Source organism: Tupaia chinensis, unplaced genomic scaffold (assembly GCF_000334495.1).
Source record: "Tupaia chinensis unplaced genomic scaffold, TupChi_1.0 Scaffold000226_1, whole genome shotgun sequence".
NCBI lineage: Eukaryota > Metazoa > Chordata > Mammalia > Scandentia > Tupaiidae > Tupaia > Tupaia belangeri.
The window spans coordinates 3,118,657-3,133,635 of record NW_006159701.1 but is presented as its reverse complement, the minus strand read 5'-3'; the positions used below and the strand labels follow the sequence as shown (position 1 = coordinate 3,133,635).

General features: G+C 37.4%; 1 protein-coding gene across 1 annotated transcript in view; it reads left to right on the top strand.

The window, feature by feature from the left end:
- PITPNB (phosphatidylinositol transfer protein beta) overlaps window positions 1–14,979 on the top strand; it is a gene marked incomplete at its 5' end in the record, with an annotated part of 68,768 nt that overhangs the window by 7,875 nt on the left and 45,914 nt on the right. Inside the window, 4 exons of the mRNA XM_027771578.1 lie at window positions 1,411–1,556; window positions 11,636–11,734; window positions 12,854–12,929; window positions 14,489–14,572. Coding sequence (XP_027627379.1) covers window positions 1,411–1,556; window positions 11,636–11,734; window positions 12,854–12,929; window positions 14,489–14,572 — 405 coding nt within the window. The remainder of the gene's footprint in view (window positions 1–1,410; window positions 1,557–11,635; window positions 11,735–12,853; window positions 12,930–14,488; window positions 14,573–14,979) is intronic.

Below are 14,979 nucleotides of genomic sequence, written 5' to 3'. Positions count from 1 at the left end.
CCAGTTTTCTCAACCCTTCCAAATTGAGTAGGAGTGTGTGTGTGTGTGTATGTGTATTCTTTACATAGAGGTGGAGAGAGGGAAATGGGGAGAGAGACAGGTATTTGCTATGTCAAGATCCTACTGCCTCCACCTCTCACTTAGCTGTGATTAGGCACTTGCAGCTGTGCTCAGGACGTTCATATTAGCCTAGGAAAGAAATCTGGGCCTCCAGTGCCATTTCCATTCCATCAAATGGTAGCACTGCCAATAGACCACCATGGCTGAACCTGTTTGTGTGTTTTTAAGATAAATTAACCTGCAAGGTAGCATCATATTCCCATTAACTTTTTAGATATGAACAGTTACTGAGTTTACAACTACCGCAGTTTCGTAACTCTTGAATAAAATGTTAGTTTTGAATTATGACTTCTTAGTAGATTTTTGTAGCTCTTTTGGGAAAATATTTTTACAAAGCAGAGAAACACTTCCTTCAGCTGTTCTTATTGAAAGGAAGAAATTTTGCCAAATGTGAAGAGATTGGTGATAGTGTCATGGTTGGGTCACTGGAACAAATTAGAACATAAGAATTTTTTTTTTTTTTACCATTTGTTGGAACTATTAGCGACTTCAGGTTGGCATGAAATAGTACTGCTGACTCACAGGTATTGATGCCAGCCACTGAGAATTCTGGTTCACTTAAAATGAAATTGAAACAACTGTTAGCAGCAGCCTCCTGCCTTTTATGGTAATACTTGTATGTTTTCTCAAATATTAGTTCTGTTTACTAGAGAACTTCACAATTAACAGTTCTGATCTTACATACCCCATTCTGTTTCTGTTGAACTGAGCAAGGGCTAGGTTGGGCAAGTTAATACCTAAGTCATGGAAAAAAAGATGCCAGAAGTCTACCGAAATTAGACTTTCGTAGTTCTTTGGATGTTTAAGCTTTTGCTGTAATATTTTATATCCTTTATTATTCAGAATGGCATTCTGATTGCTCAGCTTTAATTGGCAAAGTGACAAATTATATTCCTGTCATACCATCCTCAGAATTTTGTAAAATTAAATGCAATATAATATATGTGAGAATGCTTTGGAAAGCATGACTGCATATTGTTCAAAAGTTGAAACAAGTGTCAAGACATTTTCTTGATAAATGGATGGCATATATTAAAGCACTAGAATATTTGTAATTGGCTTTTTTGTTTGATGGAAATCTTGTATAATATAGTTTCTTAAAGCTGTATAATCATCTGGTATTTGTTTTCCTATACATACTGATTTCTGAATTGAGTCATATTTTTGAACAGAACATACATGCTGAATGATTTGGATATCCTTTTTTTCACATCTCTGTATTAATATTTTAGCATAAAAATCCCTGCAGTTCCTACCAACTTACCAAAATTTTTTGCTCTGAAATTTCAGTATCAAGTTGGGCAGCTTTACTCTGTTGCAGAAGCTAGTAAAAATGAGACTGGTGGTGGAGAAGGAATTGAAGTCTTAAAGAATGAGCCTTATGAAAAGGATGGAGAAAAGGGACAGTATACACACAAAATTTATCACCTAAAGAGGTAAGTGGAGTGTTCATATGTCATGTTTAGTCATCATGATGAATAATTATTCTTATAACTATCCAGCTTATTTACCTAACTTCTAGATTTACCAGAGTGCTTATTTGTGTGTGTGTGTGTGTATGTATATATATATGTGTGTGTAGAAGGTAGAAAAAAAACTGGCTATTTGAATTTCTTATTGTGACTTGACTGTTCAATCTTTTGTTGTTGTTGTTTTTAAATCTCTGGTTTGTTGAAGTCCTTTTATACATTTTCCTAAATTTGACAGTCTAATATCTATTTTTGCCATAACTATTTTAACAGAATGCATACTAGTATTTATCTAAGGGCAAAAGACAGTAATGGCTTTTAAGAGTTCATTTGTCAGTAAATCCCTGTTCATTAAAGGTAGAAGAGTATTTTTGCTTATCTTACTTTCATTCTATATATATTGAAACAAATCATATCTTTGTTTTATAGAGCTCCTTAAAGTGGTAGATGAGCTGTGGTGATCAGTATTTTACATATTTTCTCAATTTACCTCTACTGCTTGGTTTATAGTGATGCATGAGCATTAAGTAGGTTATCATTTTATAGAACTTTACATTTTATCATTATTTTCTCTTAGAATACAGCTTATTTATTTTTTCTGTTTCAGTTTTGACTTGAGAAATAATGAAGGCAATAACTGATAGATCAATTATATGTATACTTCTTTCTATCTATAGATATTTCTTTTAATAAGTTAGCTTCCCAAATATATCTAAAAAGTGTGTCAACTGAGAGGAGAGTTTGACTTCCTAGATGGTAGGCTCTATAATATTGAATTTACATGCATATACTCAGCTTTTTGTAGAATTTTTAATTTACCCATTAATTGAACTATTAATTGAATTCTAGCAGTGTAAAAATCCCTCTTACTATAAACATTGAACTCTCTTTCTAGGGTTCTAAAATAAACCCAGAAGTTTGATAAATGAAATTTTCTGTTCTATGATGTCCTTGTTAGGTCATTATTTTATATATAAATAAACGTGAAATAGGCCAAAAATATCCTCCAGTTGAAATCTAAGAGTTGCAATATTGGGAAATGCTTGATATATTACTAAATGGAAAAGATAAGATGCCAAATAAAAACATACATGTGTATACTGTTAACGTGCTTTTGAAAAAGTTAATTAGGGCCAGCTGTCGTCATGGTGTTTAACAGCTAATTCCCACATGGCTGACTGTGTGGTTCAAGTCCTAGATCCAGTGGCTTGAAAACACACTGACTTGAAAAACATGCCAGTGTGTGTACCTGAAACCCTAAAAGGAGAAATGAAGGAGAAGGGATCATAGCATGACTTTCCCTCATGAGGTTATTTTCTCACTTTCTTTCTCTGTCTCTGGTGAACTCTGCACAGTTCTTTAGCATATTAAAAAGTTCATCAAAAAAGGTAAAAAAAAAAAATTATTAAAATGATAAGAATATTTATCCCTTGGTGATAGGATGTGAGTAATCTTCAAAAATGTTTTACTTTTGGGAACCAGCAGTTAGCATAATGGCTATGTCGCTGGACTCCCATGTAGTCGACCACGGTTTGCGTCCCAGACCCGGGGGCTTAAAACTCACACCGGGCCTGTGTGCGTGTGCGTGCATGTGTGCCCAAGATCCCGAGAGGAGAATGGAGGAGAAGGGATTGCGGCGTGACCATCCCCCCGGGGGGGGTGATTTCTTGCTTTCTGTCTCTATGTCTTTCTCTGTCTGTCTGGCGAGTGCACGCGCCCTATAGCAAAACTCTCTCTCAAAAAAAAAATCAAAAACTTTTACTTTTCTGTATTTTCTTTTTCTTTCTTTCTTTCTTTTTTTTTATTATTAGATTTTTGCCATTGGGTGTTTGTACTTGCTACAGAGAGACAGAGGGAGCAAGGAAAGTGAAGGGTCACATCCCAGGGGGATGGCCATGCTGCAGATCCTTCTCCATTCTCTTATTGGGGATTTTGGGCAGGCATGCATATGTACTTGATATGTTTTTTAAGCTGCTTGGTCTGGGACTTAAACTGCACAGTTGGCCATGTGAGATCTGCCTTAACCACCAAGCCACCTGCTGACTCATGTATTTTCATTCTTATGAGGAAGAAAAAGTGTTATATATTTTTAAAACGTCTGATTGAGATAACACTGGCTATAAATAATAAATCTCTTAAGTTGAAGAGGTCTATCTAAATATGGTTAGTGTAAGAGTTGTTCTTATTTTGGAGCGCATATTTGGTCATGAGGTTCAGAATTCCTCTCAGGCTTTTAGTGGGTTATATAAATGAAAATCTTGGCTCTCTGGAGAGCAGCCTTCCTACACATTTTAGCTTCTGGAACGGGTTCTTCATTCCTAGAAGGAGTGGAAGTAATTCACAGTACCCTTTGGTTTTACCCTTTCACACACTCATTTGTTCCTCATTGCAGTCCTCAGAAATGACATACTATACCTGAGAAGATGCTAAGGCACATATTTATCTGAAGTCACTTTGTTAAGTGATAGAATGATAATAGAGACTTGGGATTCCCTATTTCCTGTCCTATACTTGGTTACAACAGGCAGTTCCAGGTGCCTGACAATACTCAGAACTCAATGAGCACAGGTCTCCTATGAGGAGAAGTGAGGAGAAGGGGGAGATGGCACCTGTGGACTGAAGTACAGAGGCATGAAATAGGAAAGGGAGGAAAAAAAAAAGAGCAGCAGTAATGGTTCTCAGGCAGCGAGGCAAATAATAGCCACTTAGACAGTAATGAGAAATAACCAAAAATCTATCCATTGGTAATGACAAAACAGGGACGATTTGTCATGGTAGGCAAAGGGAGGGAGCGGCTCTAGGAACAAGGGCAATCATATGTCCATACTGAAATTCATTAGTGTCACATGGAAGGCACATTAACCATAGGGTAACTATATTATGGCAAGGCAAAGAATCACTTAGTCATAGTAAGTGCTGAGGCCTTCGCTGTTGTGTAAGAAAGACCTCAATCCCAGGGCACAGTCCTTAGTTCTAGAGCCCATGCTCTCTCTCTCTAAAGAAGTTAAATTTGTGTCTGGAAGTACTCGTTTTCTTTTCCACGTTCTCCATTAGTTAACCCTAGCTATGTACACTGTCACTGTATAATATCACTTGCTAACGCTACCAACACCTTATTTTACATTTGAGATACTTGAAATTCTAAGGTCCTCTTTACTCAGAGGAACCAGTTTGTGATTTCCCTGGCACTGTGCTTTCCCATTTCATCAAAACACTTTTCAGCGAGATGTATATACTTAATTCCAACCAGAATGTTGAGAAACAATCTTGGCAAGGTATTAACAAAGTCCAACAGTCAGCAACTTGTTGCAAGGGACATTTCAAATGTCTGATTTCCTTAAATCTCAGGTAATAAATCGTCTTAACAAGATATTTAGATTGCCTCCATATTTTGTTTGGTAACTTACTGTTTCACCTATGGTAATTCTATACAGAATCTAGTACTTACATGTTCTTATGTGCTAGTCACTGGGTCATTATAAGTGCTCTAAGTGGGAGCTTATTCATTCCCCACAGCAGCTTTTTATAGTGAGAAAACTGAGGTTCAGAAAAGTTAAGTAACTTACCCCATCTCTCACTGATATTTAGTAACAGAGATAGGACATGAACACAGGCAGGTGTTGTGACTCCAGAATCTGCCCTCTTAGGCCACTTTGCTGCATTGCTGAGCCCTGTGGGAGAGAGGGAATATTTTCCATTTCCCAAAGTGAACTTCATGAGAGTTTGCAAACAAACTCTTCCAAAACCACAGGTTTAACTATACTTCATTTTCTCATAAGCCTTTAAAGTCTAAAGTCTTTTTCCAAAATAAATTTAACAAGATAAAACTTAAGATTGTCCACATATCCTCAATCGTTGTAACTCCTTCCAGAATAAAAACCTTTGGCTGTAAGCAAGCCGATCTCTTTGTTGTCCTACAGAAGTAACCTGTTCAACCCACTGAAACTTTGACTAGCCTCCTAGGCCATTTTCTGATGTCAGGCCTGTCGACAACGACCTGCTTGATTTCCTGAGCTCAGCTGAGATTTGTCCTGTGCAGAGGCTTTCCTTGGACATTTTTATTCATATTGATCTCTCTTCCCTGAATTCATTGCTTTTTGTCACCCTGTTCATTCTGATACTTAACTATCTATTTCCATATGTGTGCATATTTGTCTCGTCTCCCATTTTCCATAAAAGTTTGAGTATGTTTCCTTATGATATGCAATAATGGATGGTGGTGAAGGAGGAGGGAATTTTCTGAACAAAGAATTTTGAAGCAGGACAAGAAATTGTGTTGTAACTTAAGAGAGGGTATTTCAGAGAAATAGCTTTCCTGTATGAATACCTCACTGTACGAACACACTGACCAGTTCTTTTTGTTTGTGCTACTTTCTTGGGGAAAATCAGCCTTACTGTTTTTTTTTTTTTATTACTCATAAGCAGCATATTTACATCATCTTCAGTCAACCCAGATGCTGGAGAATTTTTAAAGTTCTGCCAATTCCAGAATAGCTTTGTTTCCCAAAGGTTGAAACAGCAGAAGTTTTATTGAAAAATTGGTATTTGAAAATGTTAAGTAGTTCCAGGTAAAAGTTCAGTTTTGTAAGCAGAAAGAGCCATTCACCAGGAAATTATGTCTACAAATGAAAAATTTCTTTTTTTTATGGAGAGGTGGGTTTTTTTTTTTTTTTTTTTGGCTATAGGGTGCGTGCGCTCACCAGACAGACAGAGAGAGACATAGAGACAGAAAGCAAGAAATCAGGGGGATGATCACGCGGCAATCCCTTCTCCTCCATTCTCCTCTTGGGAAATTGGGCACGTGCGTACATGCGCCCAGCGTGAATTTTAAGCCACCGGGTCCAGGACGTGAACCACGGTCGACTATGTGGGAGTCCAGCGACATAGCTATTACGCTAACTGCTGGTTCCCATAAATGAAAAATTTAAATGGCTTGAAAATGCACAGAGATTTAAGCCACTGGGTCCAGGACTCGAACTACAATGGATTACATGGGAGTCCAGCAACATGACCATTATGCCACCTGCTTGTCCCAAGGCTATGTTTTCTTAAAGAGCTGTCATGCTTTGGGGGATTATGCTGTGGGTAACTAACCCTTGAACAGCTAAAATGTGAATGAGTTTACCTTGAAGTAAACATTACTAAAGTGACTTTCTAAGTGATACTGGGGTAGAAACATTATGTATATGCTTTCAGTTACACGTAGATGGCATATTTGAACTGCCTCATTAGGAATATATTAAGGTTGCCATTAATGAAAATCACTTTCCTTTAAAGTAGGTTTGAAATTTAATTTTATTTATTCTATTTATGCATTTTCTTCAAGTTTAGTCCATTACTTAGAATCATTGAGGAGAGTTTTGTTAATGCTTTCAGTTTAAATGTAAAAAAGCAAGTAAATTGAAAACAAAACTAGTCCAAACATTTAGACTTTATTAACTAAGTCAGAATGTCAAATGAATTGTTGGAATTCTTATGGTGGGAAAAGTATCCTAAAAATAAGTTAGTAGGCATTTTGGAACAAGATGAAATACTAAAATTATTTTATAAATTTGGCTAAGCCTTTAACAAAGACTGCCAATTTTTAAACTTTTAGTCAGCAAATTTTTGTTCGTTTTTGTCTGAGTCAGCAAATTTTAAAAGATTTTACAATTAAAGTTTTTCACATGTTGGGCACTATAGGAATAAATACAGTAGCCAAAATATGTTTTTGAGCTAGAACACAGCTATTTTTCTTCTGCCTTTTCTAAGTTAACCAATTGAACCATTAGTGGATCTGTTTGTCATACTTTCAAATGAAGAGGTAATCTTATAGTTTGGCCTAAAAAATTAACCATGTGTATTACATTATACCCTAATTAGACCTTATCCAAATTGGGCTTCTGGATAGATATTCTTTGGCTTTTAAGGTGATAATATTTTCATTTATCCTGACATCATATTTCTGAAGTTTGTTTGAATTATTCTAAGACTTGAGAAGAATGAGTGATCAAAGAATTAGCCTTTCTTTCTTATTATCTTTGGAGGATATGAAGGCACACATATACCTGTTACATTATTGGTATCTCACTAAGGATATAAAGGCACACTTATACCTGTTACATTATTGATATCTCACTTGTACTCCCACATGTGATAGAAGTACTTTAGTTTTTCTTTTACAGATATTTAATTTGCCACAACTAGTGGAATCCCAAGCTTTGTGTCCATTCTTATGTCCTGTGGACTCAAAGAACTGAGGGGACAAATGAAAGGGTTGTCTACACTGTTGTATCATTGCTCTCTAGCTGGCATGGGATGCTGTACCATCTACCTTGCTTAGTCTGTGAAATTTAGCACAGTAATATCTCTGGCTACTTGCTCAATCTTATTACAGAGTCAGAGTCCTCACTGGGTCTTAGGTTTCCTAGTTTCTTCTTTCTCGTAGTTGAGGAAATTGAGCTGTGATTGAGAAAATTCTCAGAGAAGCAATTGCTGGTATATTGGATTGTTGGAAAAGTCGTGACACATTTTTGCGACAGATGGTGCTAGTTCATTTTTGGAAATACTAGTCATTCGCATCTATGTTATTGCTGTGTCATTTGACAGCTGACAGTTCTAGCTTCATTCTAAAAAAAATGAAGCGATTTGGTTGCGTTTTAGAGATTTTACAAGTTGAAGATGGAAGACCAAACTGCATTTTTGCCATATTTCATTGTTTTGCTTCTGTAAAGGGAAAAACGCATGTCAAGCTTGTGAAAAGTTGCATAAAGCTTACAGTGACAGTGCTCTTTGAGAACTTCAGTGCCAGCGATGGCTCATGCAATTCCATGCGGATGATTTTGATCTCAGCGATGCTTCTTGGTCAGGGAGGCCCACTGAGGTCGATGACGACAAAGAAAAGGGGATGGATTGAGTCAAACTCATGTAACATGACATGTGGGATTGCAAAAACATTAAGCCTCCATCATTCAAGCATTCATGACCACCTGAAGAAGTGGGGATGTGAAAGCAGCCTTGGTATTTGGGTTCCTCATGAACTCAGAAGTTCATTTGATGGTACATATAAACATCTGTAATACGCTCTGTGACGAAAATGATCCTTTTTTGAAGTGACTGGTTACTGACGATGAGAACTGGGTTGTTTACAACAGTGTGGTACGTAATGGTCTTGGTCCCAACATAATGATTCGCTTCACATGACACCAAAAGCAGGCATTCATCAGAGGAGCGTTATGCTCTCAATGTAGTGGGATTTTGAAGGTGTCTTGTTTTTCAAGCTCATGCCAAGGAACCAAATAATCACTTCAAATGTGTACTGTCAGCCGTTGGACAGTTTGAATGAATCCATCATCTAGAAACGTCCAGAGGTTGTTGAACATAAAGGGGTTGTGTTCATCATGACCATCACGACAACGTGAGACCACACAAAAGTGTTATCACCTGTCAAAATTATTGGAATTTTATTGGGATGTGTTGCCATACCCACCATACTTTCCAGACCTTGTGCCATTAGACTTTCACCTGGTTTGCTCACTCCAAAACTCCTTACATGGTATATCATCCAATTCCTGAGACTGTAAATCAACACCTTGTTCAGTTTTTCGCTGATGAAGACAGGTCTTTCTATGAACAAGGAATTATGAAGCTCACTGAAAGAAGGCAAAAGGTTATTGAACAAACCAGGCAATATATCATCAATTGATCTTTCTTCATTATGTAAATAAATGACCTTTGAAAAACATAGAAAAAAATACGTCATGACTTCTTCGACAACCCATGACACAAATATGAAGGACTTGAAGTTTGAGGATGTAGATTTGATGTACAGTTATTTAGCCACATAAGTGCTAGTTATGTGAAATGATAAAATCATGTTTACAGTGTTATGGGGTGATTTAAATGAAGAAAGACGTGTGAAAGTACCCAACCCCATCTAAGTTTATAATTAAAAAGCAGTAACTATCATTTTTTAAAAAGAATTATTTCTTTGATTTGTTATTGTTATATATCTCTGTCTGACCAGAGACAGAGGAATGGGGAAAGTGAGAAAGCAAGCCACCAGGTCTGGAGCTTGAACTGCGGTCAGCCATGTGGATGTTATACCATGCAAGCCAAAACTTGTTAACTACCATACCACCTGCTGGCCCAGTAACTTCTATTAACAAGTGGTGATATTAGGATTTGGATCTGGTCTGTGTGAAAAGTCTATGCATATGGGGACCAACAGATGGCGTAATGGTTACGTCACTGGACTTCCATTTAGTCGACCGTGGTTTGAATCCTGGACCTGGTGACTTAAATTTACACCAGGCGTGTATGTGTGTGTGTGTGTGTGTGTGTGTGTGTGTGTGTGTGTGTGCGCGCGTGCCCAAGATCCCAAGAGGAGAATGGAGGAGAAGAGATTACAGTATGGCCATCCCCTCTGCGAAGTGATTTGCTTTCTGTCTGTCTCCAGCAAGTGCACGCACCCTTAGCAAAACAAAAACAAAAACAAAACTCTTAAAAAGAAAAGGTCTCTGTATGGAAACACCTACCAGCTTTACAGTAGGCTCCGATTAGTAGCAATGGTCATTTCATTTGCATTCTTTGAAGGCTGGTAAGACCAATATTTTTCATTTGTCTATGTAAGATTATTGTGTATTAATCATGTATTTAATCCTTCTCTTCCTCTGACTACCATACTTGAGGCAGTAAGTGACACTCATCTCTCAAATGTATGAAATTTTATTCTCTGATATGTTTTAATATCTCATTTTCTACGTGGGTTTTTTACATTGTCATTTTTCTTTAGGTACGTTGTGCAAAATGTATAGAACGACTTGTATTGAGAGGTTTATTTGGGGACTTTTTTACATTAAGAAACGTGTACTATAGTCTAACGGCACAAGAGAACTTCTGTGTGGTATTAACGTACAGGCTGAGTAGCTTCAGTTATCTATTAGATTTTAGATCAGGGAGATCAAAAGTCCCTAAGAAGAAATTGTTTCTGTTTAACAAGAAATTCACTATATAGTTAAACATTCTTAATCATTTTTTTTTTAAGTTTATTTATTCATTCCCCGAATGTGTGTGAGAGAGAGACAGCACCTCCAACAAGTGCTCAACACTATGATCCATACCGAGTTTCAGCCATTCCTAGGTCATGGCCACATGTGTGCCAGGAGATTTCCTGACCTGAACTGAAAATCTTTTCATATATATCTGCCTCACAGAGTGCATTCTACCGCTGTGCCACCATGTGGCTTCCTCACTTTATTTTTACATTAATTTTCCACTTGATTGTTTTGAGGTTGAAGTAGATTGTCACTAATAGCCTTGAATGCTAGTTTACCAAACAGAATGTGGTCACTTTGGGTCGGTCTTGTGGTGCAGCAGTTTAGTGCTGTGCATCGAGAGCTGATTCCCACATGGCAAACTGTGTTTCAAATCTAGGGCCTGGTGGCTTGGGAAATGTGCGGGGCACGTATGTGTTCATATCCAAAATCCTGAAGGGGTGGAGAAATGGAGAAAAAAAGGATTATGGTGTGACTATACCCCACTAGGGGTTGCTCCAACCCCTCATAAGTCCACACACCATTTGGCAATTAAAAAAAAAATGCGGTCACCTTTAATTATAGTACTCTGAGCAGTCTGATAGAGCCAAAGAATTAATATTGCAATTAAAAATACATCCAGGACCCAGCAGGTGGCATAGTGGTTAAGTGGCATAGCGTACTGGACTCCCACATGGCTGACCACAGTTAGAGTCCTGGACCTGGTGGCTTGCTTTCTCACCTTCCCTCTCTGTCTTTTGCTCTCTTACACTGTCTCTCTCTGGTCACAATTAAAATAAATAAAGAAAGTAATTAAAAAAAAATCTTCTAATAGGGGCCAACAGGTGGCATGGTAGTTAGAGGCTCTGGACTCCCACGTGGCCAATTGCAGTTTGGACCTGGCGACTTGCTCTCGCTTGCTCTCTTTCTTTCTGGTCAAAATAGGGGAGAAAATAATAATAAATAATTAATAAAAAAAATAAAAATAAATAAATCTAAAAAAAATACATCTAATATATTTTTTCCTCATAGCAAAGTTCCTGCATTTGTAAGAATGATTGCTCCTGAGGGATCCTTGGTGTTTCACGAGAAGGCCTGGAATGCGTATCCCTACTGTAGAACAATTGTCACTGATTCTGGAAAATCATCTTGTACTCCACCCCAAAGATGAGGAGAGGGACTCCCAGGCCCATATCTTTGAGAACGGTTACACTGAAAAGGCCTTCTTTGGGTTTTCAGATGTCAACACTGTTCAAGTGTTGACAGAGGAGAGGCTGCATTGCCCCATCACCCTGATTTCTGTGAAGGGCACAGGTTTGCTTCAGATGACAGCCACATTGAGCTTTGGCTCCAGGGGTAAAAGGAATATATAAGTCTTAAAGATATCAACACTCATTTCTTTGGGTATAGTTTTAACAGTATTTTACTTATATCACCACATATTACAGGAGGAATATGACACACTTCTGAAACATCTTCCTGTTCTTTAGCCTTATGAATGTTTTGCTTTTGTGACATCCTTTTTAGTAGTATTTTAAAATTTGATTATTCTTCATATTTAGTCGGTACTCTATAATCCAAAGTATCCTATCCTGTCAACATGGGTAGAAACTGTTTTGCACCATAAGCTAATAAATGTTTTTTGTTTTCAGGTAGTTTAGTCTTTGTGACATTAAATATTGTTTTCAATTAATGTTCTGCAATTTTTCCCTTTCATTGCCTGCCTGTCCATCATGCCTCAGTTGTCACGGTGAGTACGGCTATTTTTGTGTGACATACGCTTCATTTTTAAACTTCGTTTTACATAGTAATTATTTTAAACCATCCTTTTTTTTAATGAATTAAAATTGCCCTTTGCTGCATGGCTTCTCCTCTGATTCTTTCAGCAGTCCATGTCCACACACATTCTCCATGTTAATGGGCTCTTTCCAGCCTTGTCCTAAAGTCTCCCTGTTGATTTTATTTTGCTTTTCCTTTGAATGCCAGATTTGTTCACCAAACCTCACAGCTTCTTTATTAGGCCTGTATGCTGCATGACAAGTAGTATTGCTTAAATTATTTAAAAGCATGCAGCATTTTGTTTCTCTGGCAAGTCTATAAAAATCAGCACCTAATGATTCTTTGTCACTTGAGGATTGGTCTGTTTGTGGAGTCAAAGCATGGATGCCTGTGCTAGGAAAGGTTCCCACAGACATAAAGCCTGAAGAACCAGTGGAAAGATCACTGTCATTTTCTGTTGTGTTTTCTGCAGAATGAATACATGAAAGATGATTTCTTCATTAAAATTGAAACATGGCACAAACCAGACTTGGGAACATTAGAAAATGTAAGTTTCAACTCTGCGCTTTTAGTGGAGAAGCCCCTGGCAAAGGGAATTCTGTATGTAGTACACCTTGTCATCGCCAAAGTGATGTCACCTGTGTTAGACTAGATCCTGACCTCACCGGGCTGTGTCAGATTGAGGTGAGGCAAGCAAGCAAGCAGTCAGAAACAGAACGGGCTTTCCCTGTCAGTCCCTTTGCCTTGACACATCAGTGGACTTGGTGAAATTGCTGTTTTTATCAGGAATGCTTTATTTGGGACAGCAGTAGTTTGTCATGGAATTTGATGAGGCCTCTGTGTCTGGTTTGATGCTCTAGGCTCTGTGGTTCTCAAAAGTCTGGTTCCTAGGCTGCAGTAGTACCTCAGAACTTGCCAGAGGTGCACATACTCAGAATCTCTGGGAGTGGGGCCACCAGATTTCCCTGATTTCTTTTGCACAGTGTTTCAGGGCTACTGTCCCATCCTTACGAAAAACCTTTATAGATGAATGGGACAACGACTTGCAAATTATATTCTTACTATTGTAATACTATGTGTTTATGTCGGTGCCCATTAGTAGAGCTTTTGTATTTTTATTTGCAGTGTTTGACTTGAGTTTTCTTTCAACTAGCCATTTGACTTTCATGTTTATCATAGTTAACTCTAAAATGTAAGGTCTGAATGAGAGATGATTTGGTATGCTTTAATCTGTATATCATTTAATGTGCCATTTTTAGCTTTCAACTGGGCGTCTCTGGCAGTTTTTAAACAGTTCTCAATTGGTTCATAGATAGAGTTACAGACATAAATGATTGAATGAAATGAAGTATAGGGAGGTTGACATTGTAATAAACTGAGTAACTTTAGGATAATCATATTCAGGAGAGGTTTTAGACCATATAATGCAGCTTCTTGAAATCCAATTATAATACCACCCTGTGTCTGTATAGTACTTACAGGTTGCAGGAGTTTATTGTGTTATCATTGGGGTTAAGCATAGATCAAACATTTTGTTATATCAATCATCTGTAAGGACTACCAAAAGTTAATATTGACAGATTTCTGTTCATTTAGACCCTCCTCACTCCATTATTTGGTAAAGAGTAACAAAAAACGTCTAAATTTCTCAAATATTTGGAGCACTAATTTAATAACATAGTAATTTGGATCTTTTTAAAAATTCCTCATAGGGACCAGCAGATGGCGTAATGGCTATGTTGCTGGACTCCCACATAGTTGACCACGATTCGAGTCCCCGACCTTGTGGCTTAAACTCACACCGGATGCGTGCGTGTGTATGTGTGTATGCCTAAGATCCTGAGAGGAGAATAAAAGAGAAGGGATTGCATTTTAGCCATACCCCCGGGAGGTGATTTCTCGCTTTCTGTCTGTCTCCCTCTGTCTTTCTGGTGAGCACACGCGCCCTATAGCAAAAACCTCTCCAAAATAAAAAAAAAAAAAAGGAGAAAATTGCTCATAATATACCACAAAAGACTCAAAATAAAAATGACATATATAAGTCTGATAGTGTTACTTAACAAGAGTAATCTTCAGTTTTGTTTTGATTCTCTTTGTCATTTGTAGGTACATGGTTTAGATCCAAATACGTGGAAAACTGTTGAAATTGTCCACATAGATATTGCAGATAGAAGTCAAGTTGAACCAGCAGTAAGTACTACTTGATGAAATGTTAACCTTTTTCTTTTTACCTCTAAAAATTACTTGATTTCTTGTATAGCCTCTATTCCTATGTTGAAATGAGCTTACAACTTAGATCTGAGTCTATGTAGCAGACTAGAGAGTAAGAGAGACCATGATTTGTTTTCTGTGCATGATCTCTTTAAGTAATCTCAGTATGCCTGGGAGATATATATATATATATATACACCTATATATATATATATATATATATATATATATATATACACACACACACACACACACACATATATAGTGTGTGTGTTTACATTGGAATAAACACACATTGTTTACAGAAGAGTTCTCCTTGAGCCTCTCTAAATAACTTGGACCCCTTGTGCTTTCCAAGTGTGATTAAGAAAGCAAAAGTTTAATTT